The 27,598-nt window shown below is 38.3% G+C and overlaps 3 protein-coding genes across 3 annotated transcripts in view; 1 reads left to right on the plus strand and 2 right to left on the minus strand.

Moving 5' to 3' along the window:
• The window catches only part of LOC128213378 (uncharacterized), a 34,526-nt gene extending 15,044 nt beyond the window's left edge, over positions 1-19,482 (minus strand). Inside the window, exon 1 of the mRNA XM_052919026.1 lies at positions 19,290-19,482. The gene's annotated coding sequence lies outside the window, so the exon portion shown is untranslated. The remainder of the gene's footprint in view (positions 1-19,289) is intronic.
• Positions 1-27,598, plus strand: part of LOC128213373 (peroxisomal biogenesis factor 3-like) — a 246,858-nt gene that overhangs the window by 105,702 nt on the left and 113,558 nt on the right. The window lies entirely within an intron of this gene.
• The window catches only part of LOC128215086 (uncharacterized), a 31,753-nt gene continuing 26,487 nt past the window's right edge, over positions 22,333-27,598 (minus strand). Inside the window, exons 7-10 of the mRNA XM_052921809.1 lie at positions 27,448-27,539; positions 24,072-24,178; positions 23,699-23,819; positions 22,333-22,663 (exon numbers count right to left, since the gene is read on the minus strand). Of these exons, the coding sequence (XP_052777769.1) occupies positions 22,461-22,663; positions 23,699-23,819; positions 24,072-24,178; positions 27,448-27,539 (523 nt within the window). The 3' untranslated portion in view covers positions 22,333-22,460. The remainder of the gene's footprint in view (positions 22,664-23,698; positions 23,820-24,071; positions 24,179-27,447; positions 27,540-27,598) is intronic.

Below are 27,598 nucleotides of genomic sequence, written 5' to 3' on the forward strand. Positions count from 1 at the left end.
ATATTAGCTTTGATTCATGTTTATCATCCCTTCTCTTATAATTGAAGAAAATATCAAGAAGAAGTACAAATCTGTTACCTAACATTCGGAAAACAAATGAACCAATTTAATTCAATTCAATAATCTTTATTTTCACACCCCTCCATACCCATACAGACCCTATCATATACTTTGTTTATAGTCTACGTAAGGACATAATGTTAGTCAAATTACTCGTGAAATCCTGGTACCAATTTCTCGAAACATCTTAAGTCTCGTATTACAGGATCAGTAATGCTCACTATTTGTGTTTGTATTAAGGTATACTTTATATTCTCATTTTGAAAGTTTCTGTGGCCAATAAAGTGTTATATCCTTATGATTATCATGATAAACATTTTTTTATTTGAAAATCAAGTTTAGAAACTAACCTTTCTAAATGAAATAAGATGATTCTTATGAAAAAGATTTATAAAGGAATTGGTGCCTGGTCTCGCCCCAGCAGAGTTTCCAAATATAATATATACGTCATAGAATTGTTTGTTTTATTTCTGTTTCTTGAGATTCATGTAACACTAGTTTGTATCTGTTGAAATAAAGAAACAATTGGGGTACCATGAATCGCCATTAACTCAAACAAAACACTCTGGAACATAGTCTACCATGAGTAAACAAGCATTCCACCTAGAACTTAATTTAGCTTCGGTCACAAGTGATGAATAGTCACGCACGGTGTTTTGCTTAAATGCAACTGATGATGTTATCTTAATTATGGTTCTCAATAAGGTATCTCAGACAAAGTCTTGACATATCGATTTCAGTTTGTCTTATCATCTCTGGACAATAATGTTCACAGAATATTGTTAAGTTTACTTCGGCTTCAATACAGTAAGTTGTGCAACATGGTAAGATGAACCATTACTTTTGGATGGTTAACACGGTCAGCCAAATCACATCCCTAAATGTTAACGATGCATTTATAGTACTTGCAACTGTACAACCGGCAGTTTACGTATTGTAATTTGCGATTATAGACCGGGGAGTATTGAGGGTGGGGTTAAACTTTAGTGACAAGCTTATAGACCGGGGAGTATTGGGGGTGGGGTTAAACTTTAGAGACAAGCTTATAGACCGGGGAGTATTGGGGGTGGGGTTAAACTTTAGAGACAAGCTTATAGACCGGGGAGTATTGGGGGTATGGTTAAACTTTAGACACAAGCTTATAGACCGGGGAGTATTGGGGTTGGGGTTAAACTTTAGACACAAGCTTATAGACCGGGGAGTATTGGGGGTGGGGTTAAACTTTAGACACAAGCTTATAGACCGGGGAGTATTGGGGGTGGGGTTAAACTTTAGAGAAAAGCTTATCAGCCAAACGTTTTTGCGTTTTGCACTTCTGCAAAAATCACACATTACAATATAACGCATCGAAACATTTAACATGGCTGTTTAGTAGGAAAAATAAATACAACATAAACCATTACGTTACTGAGAAATTCAAACCTATATACTGTTTTTATAAAGATAAAAAACGTTGAAAGATTTATACGATTTGATTTAAATATTAATAGTTTAATGCACAACAAAGCAACATTTGAATTAGAGCATAGGCGTCATTTTGTAAAAATCCCTTGACAGATTCCTTGCTGAGCAAACACAATTTTAATGACTCAGACGTCTTTTCCTCCTCAATACAGACTAACGACATGCAACGTGAACCGTGAGCAACCGGCTATGCTTCAAATGAAGTTTTAAAGAAAATTATAACCATTGATTCATTAAATTCTGAAAATGGCCTTCAAAATGGCATCGACAGGTTTAATATTTGGTCACGCGTTTCTTGAAATAAATAAAAGATAGTGTCGCTAAAGTAGAGGACAACATTCGTTTATTTACTAACGACAATAATATTGACATTATCGCCGAAGCATCCAAAACTACTACAACTCTAGATTACTTTCGTGGTCGAATGCATAGTGAACTTTCTTTTCCATTTGGGGACAATCCCAAAATTCATGGATTAAAAAATGTAATCTCGATGTCGTCTGTTCAGTATGTTTAATACAATGTACGAAAGAAATTATTGTTTAAAGTAAAAATAACAACAGAACATGACAATAAGCGTGCAATCTGTTCAGCAAATAATGTTAAAGGTATAGCTGCTGTAGATTATTATTTTCTTTTACATTTTAAACGATTTGGTTGTTTTTGCATATTTGATTTTACACTTGAAAACGACTCAGTTGCTTATTTCGTACTTATTTCTGACACTTGTATTTAAAGGTACTTGCTTATGTTAAGGCACCATTTCTTTCCGGGCAATGCATCTGAGAACACTTATATATATAACTATTTTACTCTTTTATACCAAAGTTTCAGAAAACAAATACACTTAAAGTTAAAATAAATATTCTTGTTTTGGTGGGTGCGAACCCACGTCTTTACAGTCAGGAAAAAATAGAAAATTGACAACATCTCACGCCCACTTGGATTCAATTTTTTAGGATAACTTGACTTTTAAGCATTTTGTTGAATCCCGTAACTAACGCTTTTCAAAATCGTGTACTTCAAAAACAATATTTCAGCATATATCAACATTCGATGAATGGTTGTATCCGTCAGTTTAAGTTTTAACACTCCTAATGATCTACCACACTTTATTTCTTTATTCAAAAAAGAGCATTTTACAAAAACATGAGCGAGTCCCTTTAAAGCAAAGGACAACAAATTTCCAATCCTGTTGGAGATTGTTTGCGGATGGAAATAGCAATACAAGCTTTTGAAACATGAATAGAGGTTTACTCAGCTCTAAATCAATGATTATTTCTGAATCTTTTAAATCGAATGACTGCAAAGATGGACTTAAAAAAATATCTCGTTCAAAAGCGCTTGATATATGCAAGACGGCACTGAAACTAAAATTAAAGGCTTATGGGTATGCAACTACTTTGATTGACAGCCAACAACAAGCAGAACTGAGAATGCCAACCCGTAGTGGTTACTTAGACGCAGGATCTGATCCAGGATTTGACGTTAGAGGGGGCGTAACCCTTTTGACTTGCGCCCTTTCCTCCGAACCGAAATTTGGTTGAAAATGATTGCCTTGGGGTAATTTTAACAATTTCTAGCCTAAAATGGTGCATTTTGGGCGTATTTTATTACTATTTTCTCCTATATTGAACTTAAAAGTAAACTTGGACGATTTTAGGAGCGGCGCCGATTGCCCCCTCTTGGCGCCGCTAGTGTAACGCACCTGCAAACCGGTTTGAAATGTTGAGTGTTACCCCGTATTATTATTGAACACAACAGAACATTAAATATATATATTGAATTACTATTCGAAAGTCGTTTACAGCGGCGGTCAGGTCTTTTGATGTGTATGATCGATTTTCAAGATAAAGCCATTTCCCTAACGTCAAGACTTTTCGATGTTTCGTAACTATGAAATGATAATTTTTATCTGCAAATATTAATAAAAGTAATGAAGTTTTCATTCGTAGACATAAACACGTAATTTTGAATCCATACAACAACTATACTGTGCTATGGGGTATTATGGTGTTTCGAGCACTCAAACTCGGACTTGATTCAATGTTTATTGATTAATTTATATTCAGTTAAGGAGCTTACATTATCTTGAAGAAACTATTGTTAGTAAAATACCTTCAGATGCTAAAAATTCATATCAATATGTTTCCAAGTTCATAACGAATAGATGGTGACACCCATTCAATTGCGTGCATTGTGTTAAAGCAACAGTCAGACACCTCCAAGAAAGTGAGACAATCGTGTTTGTAAAGGCGCCTTATCTCTATGTATAAAGGCATTCATTACACCATCGTTAAGTTCCGGAACTCCTCGGCCATTTTCCATCCAAAACAACCTCGGATGTATGGAAGTACTTCAGCCCATATACATCAGGCGCTGTTTTCGATGGAAAATGGCCGACGATTTTTGATTGCGTTTGGTGCATGTTAGGCTGTGATATATCGTTAAATTATTGGCTTCTGGTGGGCTTGCCCTTGTGGTTTCCAGTATACATTCAACACTGTATTGATAGTTGTTGAAATCACTGCCGTTAATTTTTTCTATCGCGCACTAGTTGATCAGATGTTTAGATGCCTTTGATATAATCAACATGAACTGTCATTGACATATTCGTCCTTATATATCATTAACTAAAATACCATGCAATATCTATCCTTCACATTATTTTCCTACGTATAGATAGATCATTATTCCCACCATCTGTCAGTGAAAATGGCACAATTAAAGGATTCATCAGTTCATCAAGAAAAATACAGGATTCAAAGAATATTCCATTTGTTTCCTCGTAAATTTCCGCTTGCCATCCTTCTGAAGCTATGACCTTGTAGAAGCTTGTTACGAGATCTGACAATGTAGTGGAAGAAAACGGCATATATTTCAAGCTCGATTGCAGCTTGAATACAAACTATTCAAATACAGCAGAAATGGATTTGTCTTGCACATTAGAGATTTCACTACAAATATCTGAAAACAAAATGTAGTTGTTTTATATGTATATAAATAATTATATATGCGTTCTAAATGGGTCAATATATAGAATATAGAAATGCAGCCAATCATATAGAACTTGGATAAGTTGTTCACATGTTATGTTTTGGTTAGGTTTCACATTGGAATGATTTCATTGGTTAATATGATTGTCGGGATAATTATTGACTAATCAATAAACGTTCCGGCTTACTTTGAAAAGGTTAAGGGTAAATTACAAAAGTGTTACATGTGTTGTTTTTTTCTTTTTTATTAACACACATTCCATCTCATCTACATACCTACATCCATTACCGTGACCTATTTTTCCTGGGATTGCTCGCTCTTGCTAGCAGATGAACAATATGTGCCACTGTATGGCTTTTATCTGCAGGCAACAATCTGAGAAATCATATTCAGTTTATGAGGTCATATTCATTTTCTATAGAGATTACTCTGGGATAAACTAATTACTTATGGTCATAACATATAAACTTATAATGCTCAGTTTCTGGCAACGAATGCAAGTATTGGAGTTGGTTTTGCTGCAAATAACATAGATTCAGTATGAATAACTCTCCTACTTAAATGAATCACGCCGGAATTGGATATTCACCGTTATATCAGACATTGGGCGAGTACGCACCTGATAACAATCTTATGTGTATGGAACATCATCCACATTATTCATAAATTATCGCTTATTTCAATCCCTTTAAAGAAACTTTGAAGCCGTGTTTAACTTCATTCGAATTATCATAAAAATATAGATTCGCATTTAAAACTATTAAGCCGCGTCTTTGATGTCTTGCAGCAATATGCGTTGTGTTTATGAAGCATAATACTCAGAGTGAACACACAGTTCTATCTCATAGGTTGCGTAGCTACTTTTGGATGTCAAGAGGTAAAATGAAATGAAGACCTACATGAACAATCTGTATCTGAATTATATGTAATATCTTAGGCTCATTATAAATGAAATGCAGTAGTGTGTTTTTAATGTATACAATTTATGTATTCCGTTAATATTGAGTTCGTTTCAACTTTTTTAGGCTCAGTCGTGGCCAGCTTATTTGTAGCATAAAACAGATAGCATATACTAGAATAAAACATATTGAAGAAAGCGTCACTAACAACGATTATTATTATCCTTCTTATAGATAGCGAAATTGTCGACACAAATACCAACTTTGGTCAAAGGATGTTACCAATGAATATAAACTCTCAAGTGAATGTTGCTTTTTTCCTAAACCTTCGTCTCTTTATTTCAAATGTATAAAAAAACGGTAACGTTTCAAATAGCGGAAACCTGTTTTGAATGAATGTCCAAGTTGTATTTCTTTTAAAATTTACGTGTTATTCTATGGCCAGTATTGAACGGGAATGTATGGATATCATTGATCAGTATCTTCAGTAACTAATGATGAATGTTCCCCTCGTCAGCTGAAAGAATGCATCAATTATTGCGCAAGATTATAACCGTAATCCTGGCGTCAAAACTGTCCAATAAGCCATTGCAAGATTTTGCGAACACTTTTTGAAATATGCAACATCAAGTAAACGCGATATTGAGTTCCTTGTAGTTAAGTTTAGTTTATCTGGTTCAAACATTGCAAAAAAGTGCATTACTCTTAAATGTATCGAATGATTATTGAACCTTAGTAAGCTTTGTTTCAAGCAGAAAGTCACTCCTATAAATAAATGTTTGAATACAAATTGTTTGTTATCTTTTACATGTAGGCATATAATAACAAGGATCGTTAGCCTCTCTTTCAGTTACGACGAAACCCAGTCTAAGATTCCCATTGCAGTAGAGGCAGAAATCCTAGAAGTGGTTATCATTATCACGCAATTTGGATTTCGTCTAACCATTCTGTCTAACAAGGCATTATATTTCACGAATAAAACTGACTGAGATTTTCTAAGCGTGTAATATTAGCGTGTCAACATTCTTTGATTCCTGCAATCATATCTTCTCTTATAATGGAAAATGTCAGGAAGAAGTACAAATTTGTTACACAACATTCGGAAAACAATCGGAATCTTTAAAAACATCCTTATGCCATTCAAAGGCTCGAAAATAGCATTAGATCAAACTAAATTGCATGTGATTTTAACGATTTTGCTTTAAACGTAGTAATTGTTATATTTTCCCCATTCATTTTGCCTCCCTTCTTCATACCCTGCAGACTCTGTCAAATACCTTGTTTATAGTATACGTAAGGACATAATAATTTTCAAATTACTCGTTAAATCCTGGTACCAATTTGTTGAAACATTTTAAGACTCGTTTAACAGGATCAAGTTAAGCTTACAATTAGTGAGTTTATTTTGGTATACTTATATGATATTCTCATTTTAAAAATTTCTTTGACTATCAAAGTGAAATCTCTTTATAAAAAACATGATATTCAATTTTTTTTGGAAATCAAGTAAAGAAAGTAATTATCATAAATGAAATAAGATACTTCTGTTGATGAAGATTTTTCAAGGAATTGGTGATTGGTCTTGCCCTAGCAGAGTTTCCTTTTCCTTAAATAATATATATGTCAAAGAATTGCAATTACCCCAAATGAATCACTCTGGCACATAGTCTATAACGAGTAAGCAAGCATTCTACCTAGAACTCGGGTAAATTAATTTAAAATATAAAGCCTCACGGGGGGGGTTAAGACAGGGTTTCGCCATCGCTAGTATAATTGTGTGACAACATTTGGACAATTTCATAATGAGTACTTAATTCATTCAGCTTTGGTGGCAAGCGATGAACAGTCACGTACAGAGTATTGCTTCAATGCAACTGATGATGGTATCTATATTATGGTTCTAAATAATGTATCTCAGACAAAGTCTCGACATATCGATTCCAGTCTATCTTATCATCTCTGGACACTAATGTTCATAGAATGTTGTGAAGATTACTTAGGCTTTAACTCGGTTAGCTGTCGAACATGGAAGATGAACCATTATTTTTGGATGGATAGCCCGTGTAACCAAATTCCATCCCTAAACGTTAATGGGAAATTCAAAACTATTGTGTTCTTATAAAAGAAATCTGGGGAATACACGATTTTGATTGAAATATTAATAATTTAATCCACAACAACCCAACATTTGCATCTTGTAAAAATCCCCGGACAGATTTCTTGCTGTAAAAACATAACACAGTTTTAATGCCTCTGAAGTCTTTTTCTCGTCAAAACAGACTAATGACATACAACAAGCTTAAACACATTGAACAAACAATTATGCTTCAAATGAATTCAAAACCGAGTTTTAAAGAAAATTAATACCATTGATTCATCAATTTCTGAAAATGGCCTTTAGTAAAAGTCGTTGCATCGACAGATTTATTATTTGGTCCCTCGTCTAATATACACGACAGCATTATTAATTACTAACGACAATAGTCTTGACATCATCCTCGAAACATCCCAAACTACTACAACTCTAGATTTTTTTCCGTGCTCAAATGCATACTGAGCTCTTTTACCGTTCGGAAACAATCTCGAAATTCATGGATATAAGCTTTTGAAACATGAAATAGATGTGTACTAAGCTCCAATTCCATGGTTATTTTCTGAATCATTTAAAGATGGGCAAATCGAATGACTGCACAAATGGACGTAAAGGTATCACGTTCAAACTCGCTAAATCGTCATGGCAAGACGGTGCGGAATTATGCATATGGGTATGCAACTAATTTGATTGACAGCCAACAACAAGCAGAGCTGAGAATGCGAACGCGTAGTGGTTACTTAAAAGCAAGTGAAAACCGGTTTTAAATGTTGAGTGTTACCCTGCATTATTATCAAACAGAACAGAAATACATATTAAATTACAATACGAAAGTCGCTCACAGTGGCGGTCAGGTCTTTTGATCAGAATGATCGAGTTTCAGGATAAAGTCCTTTCCCTAACGTCAAGACTTTTCTATGTTTCATACCTTTGAAATAAGAAGTTTATTTGCAAATAGTAATAAAGTAGTTTTCATTCGTACATATATACACGTAATTTTGAAACCAGGCAACAACAATACTGTGCTATGGGATATTAAGGTGTTTCAAGAACTCAAACTCAGTCTTGACTCAATTTTTATGAATTAATTCATATTCAGTTAAGGAAATAGCATAATCTTGAAGAAAACATTGTTAGAACCCTCATATGTTATAAATTCATATCAATACATTTCCAAGTTCATAGCAAATAGATGGTGACACCCATTCAAATACGTGCGTTCAGTTAAAGCAACAGTCTCGACACCTCCAAAACGGTGAGACAATCGTGTTTGTAAACACGCCTTATCTCTATGTATATAGGCATTAATTACACCATCGTTAAGTTCCGGAACTCCTCGGCCATTTTCCATCGCAAAAAACTTCGGATGTATATAGAGACATACGTAAAAGTAGTTCGATATCAGTAGTTGTTAATTGTAGTGTCTAAACGTTTTATTTGTATTTCTAAGTTCAAATTGCTAGAGTTAATATTTATGCAAAAAGCTACAGAAACAAGCTCAATAGCAAAACGTCGAAGTCCATAAGTCTAACTGCTTTTAGAAATAACTACACGATCTACTTGTTAATTAGTGAAATATAAAGAATTCTGACATCATTAACCATCCATATACATAAATGGCTGTTTTCGATGGGAAATGGCCAAGGAGTTCCAATTGGGTATGTGCATGTTAGGCTTTTACATATCATTAAATTGGCCACTGGTGGGCTTGCCCCTGTGGTTTCAAGTTCACATTTCGTACTTTATTTATAGTTATTCAAATTATTGCCAGTATAAAATGCTATCGCGCAGCGCACTAGTTGATCAGATGTTTAGATGTCTTTGTTATAATCAACATGAACTGTCATTGACATTCGTCCTTATATGTCATTAACTAAAATACCATACACTATCTATCATTCACAGTGTTTTCCTACGTAAAGATAGATCATTATTCCCACCATCTGTCAGTGAAAATGGCACAATTATAGGATTCATCAGTTCATCAAGAAAATTACAGGATTCAAAGAATATTCCATTTGTTTCCGCGTAAATTTCCGCTTCCCATTTTTCTAATGTTATGACCTAGAAGAACCTTGTTAAGAGGTCTGACAATGTAGAGGGAGAAAACGGTATTATATTATAAGCTCGATCGCCGCGTCTTTCAACGTTAAATAAATACGACAGAAATGGGTTTGTCTTGCACATTAGAGTTTTCACTGAAAATATTCTGGAAAAAATCTGTAGTTGTTATATATGTTTATAAATAATTATATATATGCGTTTTAAAATGCCAATATATCGAATATAGAACTGCAGCTAATCATAATCATGTTTTGGATATGTTGTTCACTTGTTATCCTTTGGTTAGTTTGCACATTGAAATGATTTCATTGGCTTATATGTTTATTGGGATAATTATTGACCAATCAATGAACGTCTCGGCCAATTTTGAAACAAACAAAAAGTTAAGGTAAATTTGGATAAAGTTACATGTTGTTGTTGGGTTTTTTTATTTACACATGACAGTTATACCATCTCAGGCCATTGGCTACTTTCCATCTTATGGGTTTTGAAGCTGCATGGTTTGTTAATCCATAAACAGGCTGAATTTTCTGGATCTAATTGATCAACTGTTTTGTTTTCCTTTACATCTTCACCACATTGTGTGTACACTTGGTATGGTTACTTTATTCTTTACACAGCGGTAACGTTCAAGCATTTTTATATTTCTTATTAAATACGTAACTTTTTTTCTAACGTTGATATATTCTTAGAACACAAGTGACACTAGAAATCTGAGTAATATCGCGTGCAAATTGGTCAACTGACTATATAATAGATAGGAAATGTATTAAGTAGTGTCTGCCTTTAACAGTTTATTAAGCTGCCGAACTCATTGCACCATTCTTACCATATGAAGATTGCTATAGCACGCCTTGCAATGTTCTTTTATTAACAAACCATTAAGTGCCATCATTCTCCGAGACGAAGCATTCGTAAACCCTTATTTTCGAGAACACACATTCCATCTCATCATCATGCCTAAATCCATTACCGACACCTATTTGTCCTGATATCGCCCGCTAGTCGATGGACAGAATGTGACACTGTACGGCTTTTATCTGCAGGCAACAATATGAGGTAATTATTCAGTTAATGAGGTCATATACATTATCTATAGAGATTGCTCTGGATTGCTTTATTTATGGTAATAACATATAAACTTATAATGCTCAGTTTCTGGTACTTTATGCAAGCATTTAAGTGTGTGTTGTTGTTGTGTTTTTTTTTTCAAATAATAAAGTTTCAGTATGAACTTCTTTCCTACTTTAATGAATCACGCAGAAATTGGGTATCGGCCACCGTAATATTTCTTTACCCTAGGGTAACGATAAATGGAAACTACGTTTTCGATGACCGTTGTCTCCATTCTTGTTTTATACGATATACTTTTGGAATGGTATTCATGAAACATATTAATTTTCTAAATCAAGTCATTTCCCGAAGTTAAGTAGGGTACTCGTCATATGATATCATAATTAAATATTATCTTAAAAAATATTTTCTATTTATTTGATGTAACATATAAAGGATATTTGTTGACTTCAGTGTAAGATCGAATTGTATTTCACATATAAAAACACTATTTCATGAGTGGCGAAGCCAGGAGTAAGCACATATTTTTTCTCAAATTATAAATGAAATGAAAAAGAATTCTCTAAACCCGAAGGTAATCAAATACAATTTTTACACTGAAATAAAATTATGCCTATTTTCTGAGTTTAATTTGTAGGCTATATTATTGTTTGTCTAAGTACCACCTTTTTGAAAAGAGGGCTGGCTACGCTGCTACCCGTGGGACGCCCCTCGCCCATTGTTTTGATCGCCGATAACGAAGCTTCAATTTCTATACCGACTCGTGGTGAAATGGCTTTCTACAAGAGTTTTTTTTATATTTAGTAACTTACTAGCATTTTAGTTCGACCAATCTATCTATAAACATAAAAACTTTATTTATGCATCTTTGTTCCAAACAATAGCAGTGAATGCATGGATGTACTGTAACATTGAACAGAGAGACTGTTCGCCATTTACTGAATGGAAATAGGACACCAATCACTGTCATCGATCAGTCTGATAAGAGTGAAGAGTGAAGAACAGGCTTGGTTTTTAGGCGTGGTATAGTTAGAAATATCAGCTGAGTGTTGTGTAAATTTTCCGGGAAGTTCGTACTAAAAATCATATAATTTTATAGATGATATGACATCGATTTTATGTTCAAGCAGTTCTTTTCGTTTGTATTTCTTTTGTAGAAAGTAAATGTTTCAAGTCTGAGAAAATGTTGTTGAGGAATTTGTCAACAATTTAATGAACGTTGTCAACATTTGAATGTTTATTTTTGTTGTTTTGGTTAAACCAACAAACTTAAGGCCCGGTCACACCGCCCGAACTTTGTTGGAGCGATCCTTGAACGGTAGGGAGAGGGGACCGAATTTCGACAACGCTCGTCACCGCGCACAAAATGGGAAATAAATCGAAAACACGGACGTTGCCTTAGCGGTGCACCGCTGAAGCCGGCGTTGCTAAAGCGTTGGCTTAACGGTAGCGAGCGGTAGCGGGCGTTGGTTTAGCGATGACGCGAGCGTTGATAGAGCGGCGTTCTGCGCATGCGGGCGGGGGTTTAAAGTTGGTTTAGCGGCATACCGCTTTTGACTACGGAGCTGAACGGAGCTGTACTCCTCAATGATGACCTTTACCACTTCTCTGACTACCACACTGATGGTGTTGTGGGGAACCCTCCAGGCGTATTGCATGTTTCTGTAGGTGTTACCAGAGGCCAGGTGCCGTAGGGTGATTGCCACTTTGAGAACAGGTTCCAGGCTTGCTCGGTTATTGGTGTCTTGCTTGGTCAATCTGGGGGTCAGCCTCTGTACAACTTCATCAAACATGGCTGGTGGCATCCTCATGAAGTGCTGGAAGGCTCGTGGATCCTCATTCCTCAGCTCCACCATCAGCTTGTCATACAGTCCATGTTCAGGCCTTTTCAGTATCCACTGTCTGACCCACACAACTCTGTCTCTCCTTCTTCTCTCTCTTCTTCTGTCAACAGCTTGTTGCAATCTGAGGATGTTCTGATTCTGCTGCTGGACTAGTGCACCAATCATAGCAAGTCTCTCAGCATCCATGGTAGTACAGTTTTACTATAACTTTGAGCAAATTTGATGTAAATGAGGTCTGCACTCAACGGTAGCTCGATTCCAAATGGGCTCCTGGTCCATTTCTCCCCGTATTTATAGCCAAATTCTGGTCCCGCTCCGACACCTCCATACCAACGCCAAACGAAAGTTCATCACCGCAATGGATCGCTGCTTCAACGCCCGACACCGTTCCAGCAATCCCGTGTCCGCTCGTAAAACGCTTACAACCGCTCCACCAAAGTTTGTGCAACGTTTAATCACCGCCCGGGCAAAGCTGGTGAAGCAGCGGTGGTCCAGCGTTCAAGATTTCTGCGTTGGCCTGGCGGACCCAAGCGTCCACGAACTTGCGTCTAGCGGTGCCAAACTTTGACTGGGCGTTGTTAGAGCGGTGGTGAACTTTGCCGGAGCGAAAAATTGCCCGCTCCTCACCGCTCGCAATATTTTGTGCAGCTCAAAACTTTCGGAGCGGTAGGAGGGACAATAAGCGGTGGCCGAGCGTATACGGCGTTGCCTTAACGGGGGCCAACTTCTGGTGAACGGTAACGAGCGGTGATGAATTTTTTTCACCGCTCCAGGAACGTTCCAGCAAAGTTCTTGCGGTGTGACCGGGCCTTTAAGTACAAGCTACCGGGTAGTGAAGCAATGAGAAGCGTTCACGCGGTCTATATTCAACCTGCTATCAATGTCTTTATTCATAAAGATAAACAAATATACTGGCCATAACAGTGACAGGCTTTAAAACGACAATCTCATTAGAAAATAAGAATAAAAATTTTGTTGTTGTGGACAAAACGTAGCTCAAAAAGTATCATACGTTTTTTATTCGAAACGGACACAAATCGCTCTTGGTGAACAATCGAAGGAAACGGCCGTTATCTGCAGTGAACTACAATAGCATACAGGTGGCATGCGTGTTTTTTAAAGCGACAAGACACCAATTGATTGCAAGAAGGAAATAAAATGGTCAACAACTAGCATACAATTGATAAGGCTTTGCACAACACATTGAATTACATACATCGCTTACGACATGACACGATCATTCACAGTTTAACGGATTTTTCCAATTCGAAATTTAATTGGCTGGTCTATCACGTAATTCCCAGTCAATTTAGAAAAGGCGTCGGTATATGTGTCTGTATTTACTACCTGACTTTCACATGCTAAATATTGTTTAATGGCACTGGGTTAACGCCAAAGACATAGAACACAAAAACAATAGCTGATATTTCTTAAACACTTGTACAACATATTCTTTGTCGTTTCCGGAATAAAAAAAACCCAACCAACTGTAGATCAATCACCAAACTGTCATTGATAATGTTAGATTATCAGCACACATACATGAACGTTGCACAATACCGCACACTAGCAAGCAATACAAAAACATACACGGGACAAATATAAACCTATTCAGGTCACGAATATGCGTGTGTAGACCTAACTTGGTGGGGGCAGCGAAATTTCACTTCCGGAAACAAATGATCCTTTTATCTCACGAGGAGCCCGCAGGCAATCTTCGTTAAACTATTTCCATAGTATTTTAAGAAATATAATAAAATAAATAGCACACAGAGAGACAGGCCACCACGTAGACGATCAGTAAATAGCATACACAGAGACATGCCCACCACGTAGAAGATCAGTAAATAGCACCTACAGAGACATGACCAAAACGTAGAAGATCAGTAAATAGCACCTGCAGAGACATGCCCAACACGAAGAAGATCAGTAAATAGCACCTACAGAGACATGACCAAAACGTAGAAGATCAGTAAATAGCACCTACAGAGACATGCCCAACACGTAGAAGATCAATAAATAGCACCAACAGAGAAATGCCCAACACGTAGAAGATCGGTAAATAGCACCTACAGAGACATGCCCAACACGTAGACGTTCAATAAATAGCACCTACAGAGACATGCCAACACGTAGAAGATCGGTAAATAGCACCTGCAGAGACATGCCCAACACGAAGAAGATCAGTAAATAGCACCTACAGAGACATGCCCAACACGTAGAAGATCAATAAATAGCACCAACAGAGAAATGCCCAACACGTAGAAGATCGGTAAATAGCACCTACAGAGATATGACAGCACGAAGAAGATCAGGAAATAGCACCTACAGAGACATGCCAACAACGTAGAATATCAGTAGATAGCACACACAGAGGCATGCCGAACACGTAGACGATCAATAAATAGCACCTACAGAGACATGCCCAACACGTAAAAGAGCAGTAAAAAGCACTTACAGAGACATGCCCGATATGTATAAGATCAGTAAAAAGCACCTGCAGAGACATGCCAAGCCCGTAGAAGTTCAGTAAATAGTACCTACAGAGACATGCCCAACACGTAGAAGATTAGTAAATAGCACCTATAGGAACATGCCCACTATGTAGAGGATCAGTTAATAGCACCTACAGAGACATGCCCAACCCGTACACGATCAGGAAATAGCACCAACAAAGACATGCCAGATACGTAGAAAATCAGTAAAAAGCACCTACAGAGGATTGCCTAAAACGTAGAAGATCAGTAAATAACACATGCAGAGACATGCCCAACACGTAGACGATCAATAATTAGCACCTATAGAGACATGCCCAACACGTAGACGATAAATAAATAGCATCTACAGAGGCATGCCCAGCACGAAGAAAATCAGTAAAAAGCACATACAGAAACATGCCCAACACGTAGACGATCAATAAATAGCACCTACAGAGACATGTCTAACACGAGGGAGATCAATAAATAGCACCTACAGAGATATTCCAACTACGTAGATGATCAGTAAATAGCACATACAGAGACATGCCCAACACGTAGACGATCAATAAATAGCACCTACAGAGACATGCCCAACACGTAGAAGATCAGTAAATAGCACCTACAGAGACATGCCCGACATGTAGAAGATCAGTAAAATGAACCTACAGAAACATGCCCAACACGTACAAGTTCAGTAAATAGCACCTACAGGAACATGCCCACTATGTAGAAGAATAGTAAATAGCACCAACAGAGACATGCCCAACACATACACGATCAGGAAATAGCACCAACAGAGACATGCCAGATACGTAGAAAATCAATAAATAGCACCTACACAGGCATGACCAAAACGTAGAAGATCAGTCAATAGCACCTGAAGAGACATGCTCAACACGTAGAAGATCAGTAAATGGCACATACAGAGACATTCCCAACACGAAGAAGATCTGTAAATGGCACCTACAGAGACATGTCCCACACGTAGACGATCAATAAATAGCTCCTACCGAGACATGCCCAACTACGTAGAAGATCGGTAGATAACACATACAGATATATGCCCAACACGTAGAAGATCAATAAATAGCACATACAGAGACATGCCCAACACGAAGAAGATCAGTAAATAGCACCTACAGAGACATGCCCACCACGAAGAAGATCAGTAAATAGCACCCACAGAGACATGCCCAAGACGTAGATGATCAGTAAATAGCACCTACAGAATTATACTCAACACGTAGAAGATCGGAAAAAAGCACCTACAGAGACATGCCTAACACGTACAAGATCAGTAAATAGCACCTACAGAGACATGCCCAACACGTACAAGATCAGTTAATAGCACAAACAGAGACAGGCCCAACACGTAGATGATCAATAATTAGCACCTACAGAGACATGCCCAACACGTAGAAGATCGGTAAGTAGCACCTACATAGACATGCCCAACACGTAGAAGATCAGTAAATAGCATCTACAGAGAGTTGCCCACCACGCAGACGATCAGTAAATAGCACCTACAGAGACATGTCCAACACGTACACGATCAGTAAATAGCATCTACAGAAACATGCCAAACACATAGAAGATCAGTAAATAGCACCTACAGAGACATGCCAACTACGTAGATGATCAGTAAAAAGCACATACGGAGACATGCCCAACCCGTAGACGATCTATAAATAGCACCTACAGAGACATGCCCAACACGTAGAAAATCAGAAAATAGCACCTACATAGACATGCCTAACACGTAGAAGATCAGTAAAAAGCACCTACAGAGACATGCCCGACATGTAGAAAATCAATAAAAAGCACCTACTGAGACATGCCCAACACGTAAAAGCACCTATAGGAACATGCCCACTATGTAAAGGATCAGTAAATAGCACCTACAGCGACATGCGCAAAACGTACCCGATCAGGAAATAGCACCTACAGAGACATGCCAGATACGTAAAAGATCAGTAAGTAGCACCTACAGAGGCATGACCAAAACGTAGAAGATCAGTAAATAGCGCCTACAGAGACATGCCCAACACGAAGAAGATCAGTAAATAGCACCTACAGAGACATGCCCAACACGTAGAAGATCAGTAAATAACACCTACAGAGACATGCCCAACAATTAGAAGATCTGTAAATAGCACCTACAGAGACATGCCCAACACGTAGACGATCAATAAATAGCACATACAGAGACATGCCCAACACGTAGAAGATTAGTAAATAGCATCTACAGAGACATGCCCAACACGTAAACGATCAATAAATAGCATATACAGAGACATGCCCAACACGTAGAAGATTAGTAAATAGCACCTACTGAGACATGCCCAACACGTAGAAGATCAGTAAATAGCATCTACAGAGACATGCCCAACACGTAGACGATCAATAAATAGCACCTACAGAGACATGCCCAACACGTAGAACACGTAGATGATCAATAAATAGCACCTACAGAGACATGCCCCTTCAGGGACATACCCACCACGTACAAAACCAGGTAATACAACCTTCAGAGTCATGCCCAACACGTAAAAGACCAGGTAAGAAAGCCTTCAGAGACATGCCCAACACGTAGAAGATCAGGTAATAAAGTCTTCAGGGACATGCCCAACACGTAGAAGACCTGGTAAGAAAGCTTTCAGAGACATGCCCAACACGTAGAAGACCAGGTAATAAAGCCTTCAGAGACATGCCCAACACGTAGAAGACCAGGTAAGAAAGCCTTCAGGGACATGCCCAGCATGTAGAAGACCTGGTAAGAAAGCTTTCAGGGACATGCCCAACACGTAGAAGATCAGGTAATAAAGTTTTAAGGGACATGCCCAACACGTAGAAGACCAGGTAAAAAAGCCTTCAGAGACATGCCAAACACGTAAAAGACCAGGTTATAAAACCTTCGGAGACATGCCCAACACGTAGAAGATCAGGTAATAAAGTTTTAAGGGACATTCCCAACACGTAGAAGACCAGGTAAAAAAGCCTTCAGAGACATGCCCAACACGAAGAAGATCAGGTAATAAAGCCTTCAGGGACATGCCCAACACGAAGAAGATCAGGTAATAAAGTTTTAAGGGACATGCCCAACACGTAGAAGATCAGGTAAAAAAGCCTTCAAAAACATGCCAAACACTTAAAAGACCAGGTAATAAAACCTTCGGAGACATGCCCAACACGAAGAAGATCAGGTAATAAAGCCTTAAGAGACATGCCCAACACGTAGAAGACCAGGAAATAAAGCCTTCAGGGACATGCCCAACACGTAGAAAACCAGGTAATAAAGCCGTCAGAGACATGCCCAACACGAAGAAGATCAGGTAATAAAGTCTTCATGGACATGCCCAACACATGGAAGACCAGGTAATAAAGCCTTCAGAGACATGCCCAACACGTAGAAAACCAGGAAATAAAGCCTTCATGGACATGCCCAACACGTAGAAGACCAGGTAATAAAGCCTTCAGAGACCTGCGCAACATGTAGAAGATCAGGTAATAAAGCCTTCAGGGACATGCCCAACACGTAGCAGACCAGGTAATAAAGCCTTCAGAGACATGCCCGCCACGTAGCATCCAGGTACATGCCCGACAACCAGAACCATATTTTAACTTAGTGGCACTTAGATTAACAGCAAAATGACAAAAGAGATATGAAACAAGGCGCGTGTTTTCATATTAAATACAGTGTCCTTAAACAATTTCACAGAAAAATAAAACGTTGTACTGAAATAGTTTATTGCAGATGCTAAAGACATGCACTGTACAGCATTTATTGTACGCAACATGATGGGTCTAGGCTCATTCAACAGCCGTTCAAAATAAAAATAAAAATGATGTTTTAAGACTGAAAATATAGCTAAATTAGTTCAGCTTAATGTACTGTTTATTACTACAATATTTTTCCAAGACTCCAGAATCGATTTTGTCGTAGAGTAAAATATGTGAAAAATACATCCATACTGATAGTATTAATGTTGCCTGTGGCACTTACACGCTATTACATATTTTTTATATCGTATTATTCCCTATTTGTGTACGAGCTTCTCTTCAATAACAAGATTTACGATGAAAACACACGAAACAACATTATTGCCACGCAGGTGTTTTTTTTTTAAAAACCCGACTTTTAGATTACGATGTAAAGCAGCTAATTAAACTTGTCGATGTAAACAGCTATAAGTTTATATGAATAACACTGGAGTCATGAGCAGAAACCAGTATCAGAGTTCTTTGATGGACAAATGTGCCAATCTCATACCTTAGACTACTTTTAACTTTTGTTATTCAAGAGATTAGTACATACCGATTTAACTCTCCATCGACTCTGTACGTGTGTTCTTGCTCTGGTTGTTTCTTCTACGCATTCGAGGTTACAGTTGCACATTTAAAGTCAAACGTACATCCAAAACTGTCAAGCAGTTATGTCAACTCTCTCCATCCAATCAGTAAGAAAAATGCTAGAAACTCAAACCACCGTCTGTCTAACTAAATATGAAGTCCCAAAATACCGAGACGATGAAGTTTAATTCGTACTCTACGAGGAAATGCAATACTAAGCTCTATTAATTCTTGTCACAAGAAGCGGAGAAAATGGACAACAGAGAGGGAATTGCGATTTAAAACGGTATTGACAAATTGTGGGAGACAGACGCTAGCTGCTCGCAGGGTGAACAAATATCTGACAAATATCTGTCAGCTTCCATACCATTGTTTTGCTAACGTATTAGGTTTAGTAGCGAACTGAGTATTCTCCTAAAATATAGCTGGGATTTGGAAAAGCTAAGTTAAGCTAAGCATTATGTTCAAATGATGTCATGGAAACGCATAACTAGCAAAGCACTATATTGCTAAACGTTTCTCACAGTTGAAGCTAATAGTTTTAAAAGCTTTTAATGTGTTTGTTTTGTGAACATTTCAAATTTGGCTACAGGGTTTCTATACCTATATAAGTTTCATGCACATACATATCGTCATTGTTGTATTTATGATAAAAAACTCCTACCTCATGTCCACTGTATTTTAATTTGACTCGAATAAATTTTAAAATGAAAGCTGGAATGTGTCGGCAATGTTTTGTAAGGTTTCGTTCAATGAACCATTAATCACTCGTGCATTCTCCGGAGACAGTGATTTATTATCAAGAGACAGCCCTCCCGTAATATTAGTGCCCTTGGTGCCATAATGTTAGACTTTAGTAGAGACCACTCGATATGTTACCTTCCAATAACTTGATCCCCTTGAACAATTTATAAAACTTATTTCTTTAAATGGACACGGGGGGGGGGGGGGTTAATAAGTACTTAACATGAAACACTTCAGTTCTCGCCGTAGCGAGATTTACAATCATAACAAAGGGAAGTTATTGTTGATAGACGTTTGTTTTATTTCAATGATAGTTATGCGATCCTTTCACCCGGAGATACCGGAGTACTTCGGTTAATATCACAATGCAAATGCAATCTACAGAGTGCAGCAAACACGCAGCTGTACACACAGTGTACATAAATATCAAAAGAAAACTATCAATATGTAGTCGAGTTACCGGAGGGGAATCCGATTGAGTAAGCCGGTTTGCAGTCGTTCAACGTTGGACTTTCCCCCATAAAAACACGAATATTTACAATGACAAAGTATTTAGGAACCACCAGCCACAAATTGAACATCATCCTGTAAACTTAAGTTTATTCGTCTGTGTGATTTGAAAGTGCGTTGTACTCTTAGTTAATTGAAACATGTGCAGGGACGTACCTGAAGAATGTTGAAATAAACGCACGTATACTTATGTGACGTGTCTACATGTAAAGCCATTTTATCTAGTTTGATATTATACATTTGTATGTAGTGGGACACCAGACCCGTAGGATAATTTTCTAGCATATAGTAATAGAAGATCCATTTTTTAAGCATTTTGAACGCAAATGATCAGTAAATAACGCAAAATTATAAAAAGTAAAACGTTTCATGTAAAACAGGCACTAAGCATGTGATTTTCATTTCAGGTTTCAATGGGAAATCAAAATTGATTCGTACGTCCGGGCATACAGCACTATGTTTAGGTTCGCTCCTGGTGTGGTGTGGTGTGGTGTGGTATGGTAAGTTAGTGTGGTATTGAGTACTATTCATTCGTTCAACCCCATCTTCTCCCATTGAACACTTAGTTAAACCGATCGTCCCAATGCGGTAACTCCCAACATTTATTGATAACGATATTTTAAAGTTTATTCTATGTTTGTGGCAGTACCTCGATGCCATCTAGACAGTTTGCCTGCTGAACCCTCACTGCAGTATCCATTGCGTATACTTACAAAGAGGGTAATAAATTGTGCGTGATCTGAGCAAATCCATTACATCACGTTGTTCGTAAGCCTCGTTAATGGTAAAGCTTGCTTCGCGTAAAATTAACTCGTCATCGATTTAAGACAAAAGGGAGAACAGAAGACAACACAGTTTTTAACTAAAGAATTTTAATGAAAAGTGAATTCTAAATAACTATAAAATAGCACAACAATGTTCAAATAAAGAATTTCAAAAATCAACGATTAAGATTTAAAACAAAGACAACCAATAATACAATATACAACAGCTGTATACGTCGTTTATAATCATATGTAGTTCAGCGTGATGTAACAAGCTCATATGAACTGAGGTTTTTTTGTTGTTTTTTTTAAAGTTTGACAAGTAACATGTTGAAGTTATGATGCACACTTGGCACTTGATATCACGTACAGTATTACATAAATTAACAAACGTAATACCACACTTGAAAGGACTACTTTGCAATGTACGGAAGCAATATAAATGGTAACAACACAAAACACATAAGAAAACTGAGATTAATACAGCTAGTGGAATATTTATCATACAACACCTTAGTACTCGAAAAAAAACACGCTTGATGTTCTAGGCCCTATAAACGTATAATTATTACGCAATACATGGGGCATATCTTTTCAGTTAAACAAACAAAATTTAAAATCAATATTTGAAGGCCATGTATTCAAATAATGAAACACTTTACCGAAACAGACAGGGAACACCATCTGGTAAATTTCAGACAGAAAATGCTTCCAAAGCTTTATCTCGATTTTATTTGGAGGAATTGCAAAACAATGCAATAGTTATGATTGATCTTCTTGAATAAAACAGACGCATGATGTTTCATTTTTATCTTAATTTGAGATTTGGTGAACGGTAACTGTAGGAAAAGGCATTTAAGTAGACTTACTGTGGATAATATAATTTTCGGCTATGTCTTTTTTTCAAAAATATATGCTATACCAATAACACATTAAATATGTAATGAGCATCGTATTTGAATACGTATTACAGATAAGATGAAACAACAACCCTTGTTTCCTTAAGGTCATAGGGGAAACACGCATGCCAAAGGACTTTGTTTTGTTATAGATAAATAGGGGATAAATACAAAAAAATCATCACTGTCAGCTTCATTGAACGTATTAACGTTTTCTTTCTAGAACGATGGATTTGTGACGCCACTTTGTGACCAAGCTCTCTCCTTCTTATCGTTTCTAATCTGCTCTCTTCGTAGCCGGTAGAACACGTACAGGGTTACTATGACAACCAGGACCAACATGGCACCGAGAACGATAGAAAGAATCCAGAACTTATCGTTGAAACAGGTCTGTTCTCGGTTGTCATTCGGTGTATTTTGTCCTGAAAAGACGGCAGATACAGCGTGTGTGACATGTTAAATATCGAATACCGAATTAGCAGTTTACAAAAATGAGTATTAAGTATGCTTTCTTCATCTGTAAATCGACTTTAACGCCAAAGGCACTGACATAAATGAGTATGTATGAACTTATTCTTTTTTTATTCATATTAAGAAGGCTAGTTTCGAGAAAGAATGTCGGAATATCGTAATATGGTGGTGATGGCGGTCATCTTGGATTTTGGCGTCAAATTTCGACGAATTTAAGTTGAATCCAGAGCATTTTTCAGCCATAAAATACATATACACTATACCTTATATATCCATAAAAAGTCGATCAGTCCGTATATCAGCGTATTTTAATTTAAAATCCAGTTTTATGACATCAGCGGTCCATACCATGTTTTTGGCCGGTCAGGACTTCGCCAAAAATAATATGGACCACTGACGTCATAAACATTATGTGAACGACTTGCGATTTTCACAACGGCGAACAATTATCGCAAGTTAACATTCATTGATTTGTTCAATAAGCACGTTAAAAGCGCTTTCAAAATATTGAAAGGTAATATAAAATGTTCGGTAAAATATAATGAATATAACACACGAAGTTGGGCCATATGGCATTATAAGGACCGCCTAGGTACATATTCAAATTCGTCAGCTGACTGGCCGGTCCTTATAATGTCATATGGCCCTCAGTGGTGTGTTATATGTCTTTAATACCATCAGGCAAAGTTTCATAATTTTAACCCGAAGTGCTCAATTCAGTAAAGTTTTGTCACGATATAACTGGATTAATAGCCGTGACGTCATCGTCGTCGGTGCCGTAGTTACATTTATTATAACTCAACTTTCAAATGCAACTTGGCTAAAATGTCTCAAAGACAAGGCGCATCTTAAGTTAGGCCCATAACTCTGGCTTTGATTTCTTTTGAGTAATGCCCCTTGATCGACTGAGAAAAACGTTGAAACGTTCGCTCCCATTGGTACGTGATTGAATAGCCATTATTATATTGCCGTCATACAAAACATACCTTGTCCGTCTTTGCTGCCAGTTAGTGCCACTCTGACATTGAGATCGTAGGTACCGTTTACCTGGCGCTCATCTATGACGTCTACTGCACGACGTTTCCGGTTTAAAGAGGCACAGTAGGCCTGCCAAAACAACGTGTTATGGATTGGTTCTACATTGGAATTAAAATTATGCGTACCAAAATTGTCTCGAACATATTAACAGAGAATATGTTTTGAATATCTGCCTTTCGAATGTGTCTTATATAACCTTACTTATATAAATGGCTGTGCAAGATTTAAAAAACCCACAGTGGCATATCAAGCTACTGCAAAATATACCATGATCTTATAACGTACATCGCATTACTTTCTCGCTTGAAGCAACATACTTACAGTCTGATCAAAACATTTCTCTTCCGATAGTACGTAACATGCAAGTTTAAAGAATCCCCGGAAGGACAGTACGTCAGATGAGCGGAATAAGGCGACTCTGAATGTTCCTGAAACAATTAATGTATTTCGATACTGCATATTTTCTAATTCCTCTCAATAACCCTTCTGTGCTCATTACCAAACCACCCAAACTCACTACCAAACCACCAGAGCCCATTACTAATCCACCAAGGTCAACTATCAAACCACCAGAGCCTATTACCAATCCACAAAGGCCCACTACCAAACCACCAAGGCCCACTACCAAACCACCAAGGCCAACTATCAAACCATCGGAGCCCATTACCAATCCACCAATGCCCGCTACTAAACCACCAAGGCCCACAACCAAACCACCAAGGCCCACTACCAAACCACCAAGGTTAACTATCAAACCACCAGAGCCCATTACCAATCCACAAAGGCCCACTACCAAACCACCAAGGCCCACTACCAAACCACCAAGGTCAACTATCAAACCACCAGAGCCCATTACCAATCCACAAAGGCCCACTACCAAACCACCAAGCCCCACTACCAAACCACCAAGGTCAACTATCAAACCACCAGAGCCCATTACCAATCCACCAAGGCCCACTACCAAACCACCAAGGCCAACTATCAACCCACCAGAGCCCATTACCAATCCACCAAGGTCCACTAACAAATCACCAAGCCCAACTACCAAACCACCAGAGCCCATAACCAATCCCTAAAGGCCCACTACCAAACCACTAAGGCCAACTATCAAACCACCTGAGCCCATTACCAATCAACCAAGGCCACAACAAAACCACCACGGCCCACTGTCAAACATCCAGGGCCGACTGTAACATCACCAGGACCCTCTGCCAAACCACCATGTCCCACTATCAAACCACCAGGGCCAACCACCAAACCACCAGAGCCCATTACCAATCCACCAAGGCCCACTACTAATCCACCAAGCCCAACTATCAAACCACCTGAGTCCATTACCAATCAACCAATGCCCACAACCAAACCAGCGAGAGCGATAACAAAACCACCAGGGCTCACTGTCAAACCACCAGGGCCCACTGTAAAATCACCAGAACCCTCTGTCAAACCACCAGGGCCCACTACCAAACCACCAGGACCAACCACCAAACCCCCGGGGCCCACTACCAAACCACCAGGGCCAACTGCCAAACCAACAAGGCCCACAACCAAACCACCAGGGCCAACCACCAAACCACCAGGGCCCACTACCAAACCACCAGGGCCAACCACCAAACCCCCAGGGCCCACTACCAAACCACAAGGGCCAACCACCAAGCCACAAGGGCCCACCACCAAACCCCCAGGGCCCACTACCAAACCACCAGGGCCAACCACCAAACCACAAGGGCCCACTACCAAACCACCAGGGCCAACCACCAAACCACCAGGGCCAACCACCAAACCCCCAGGGCCCACTACCAAACCACCAGGGCCAACCACCCAACCACCAGGGCCCACTACCAAACCACCAGGGCCAACCACCAAACCCTCAGGGCCCACCACCCAACCACCAGGGCCCACTACCAAACCACCAGGGCCAACCACCAAACCCTCAGGGCCCACTACCAAACCACCAGGGCCAACTGCCAAACCACCAGGGCCCACTATCAAACCACCAGGGCCCACTACCAAACCACCAGGGCCAACCACCAAACCACCAGGGCCAACCACCAAACCCCCAGGGCCCACTACCAAACCACCAGGGCCAACCACCCAACCACCAGGGCCCACTACCAAACCACCAGGGCCAACCACCAAACCCTCAGGGCCCACTACCAAACCACCAGGGCCAACTGCCAAACCACCAGGGCCCACTATCAAACCACCAGGGTCCACTACTAAACCACAAGGGCCCACTGTCAAACTACCAGGGCCCACTCCCAAACCACAAGGACCCACTACCAAACAACCAGGGCCCACTACCAAACCACCAGGGCCCGCTTAATAACCACCAGGGCCCACTCCCAAACAACCAGGGCCATTAAAATTGACAAAGTGAAATTCAAAGCGATTCTTAGCCAAAAGTGATCATTTTATGAGATGGTTATTCTATTGATCATAATAAAAGGCTTACAAAATAAAATAAATAAATAAATAAATAAATAAATAAATAAATAAATAAATAAATAAATAAATAAATAAATAAATAAATAAATAAATATATAAATAAATAAATAAATAAATAAATAATTTTTCAATGCATTGTGTGAATACTTCAATATCCTATTGACATAAAAGAAAGCGTTGCTAAACTTGCATGCGTTGCAACAGCATCAAGCGCTAAAATGTTCCCTATTATATATTTTTAAAGAATGATCATTTGGTGTCTCCGAACACATCCAAGGTACCAAAAGTAGAAAGATGTTTATTGCAAGGATACATGTTTACAAGTGATATTTAAGTAGATTTTAAAGTAGAACGCGATGGTAAAGCTAAAAAAATCGTTCGGTTTGATATGCCATTGATCGAAATATTGATATATTATCAAAACAGTTAACGTGAGAGATTGTTTTGCATCGAAATGGTATAAAGCAAATCCCGTCGAGCTACGCGTTATTAGGACCGTTATTCAGCTTAATTTCGAGGGGTGACAAATGGGTTTGCTCGTTCGTCTGTTCATAGTGTTATACTTCTGTCGAAAATAGTTCCTACATACTATCGAAACCGCTTTCAATCTGTGTGTGATTCTTGATAAACTTGCCCCAGTTGACAGATGCAGTCTCATTTAAGTTATTATACTTTCGTGTTCGCATTTACAGTGACCGTTTCTGTGTGTATTGAATTTCATTGTTTATCTTATTGTTTGTATCAGAGCTGTATGCTTCGATGGCTACATAGAAAAACACTTTTGTTGCAAAGCATGCAAAACAATATCATCAAAGCGTACAGTTCGGGCATCTTACGTATTGAGGAAAACAACACACAGTGGAAAGCTTTTTGAACATAGTAGTTTAATTTAACCATGTAGATGACATTTAAGGTCGAAAACAGACGTTGTTGTAAATAAGATTTTCCAAACCTCGTGACAATATCGACCAGAAGCCGTGACAAGGATTCTCCCGAAACCCTGGTCGCGTGACAAGATAAGGCAACATCGATATTTCAAATATATATAAACGAAAACTAAAGAGATACAAGAGTTATAATGACATATTAACAGTCTTAGGGAACGGCATATTGATGAATCCTGGTGAATCCCCAAACGAAAGTCGCATATTATTAGCCCCATTTCGTTGAAAAACTTAACAGAACCAGAATCACTCATTCGGTTGACAATATATTAAAACAACTTGAACTACATTATTTTAGGTGTTACCTGTTTCGAAAACGTATTTATCGACGCTCAGTGCAGCATTATACGCCCATGTAGAAGTCAATTGAAAAGGTCCCGCTGGTTGTGCAAGACACCTAGAGAAAAAAACAAGTTATGATATAAATCGTAGATATTAATTTGTTAAGCCTGTAAA

The sequence above is a fragment of the Mya arenaria genome, chromosome 13 (genome assembly GCF_026914265.1).
Source record: "Mya arenaria isolate MELC-2E11 chromosome 13, ASM2691426v1".
Taxonomy (NCBI): Eukaryota; Metazoa; Mollusca; class Bivalvia; order Myida; family Myidae; genus Mya; species Mya arenaria.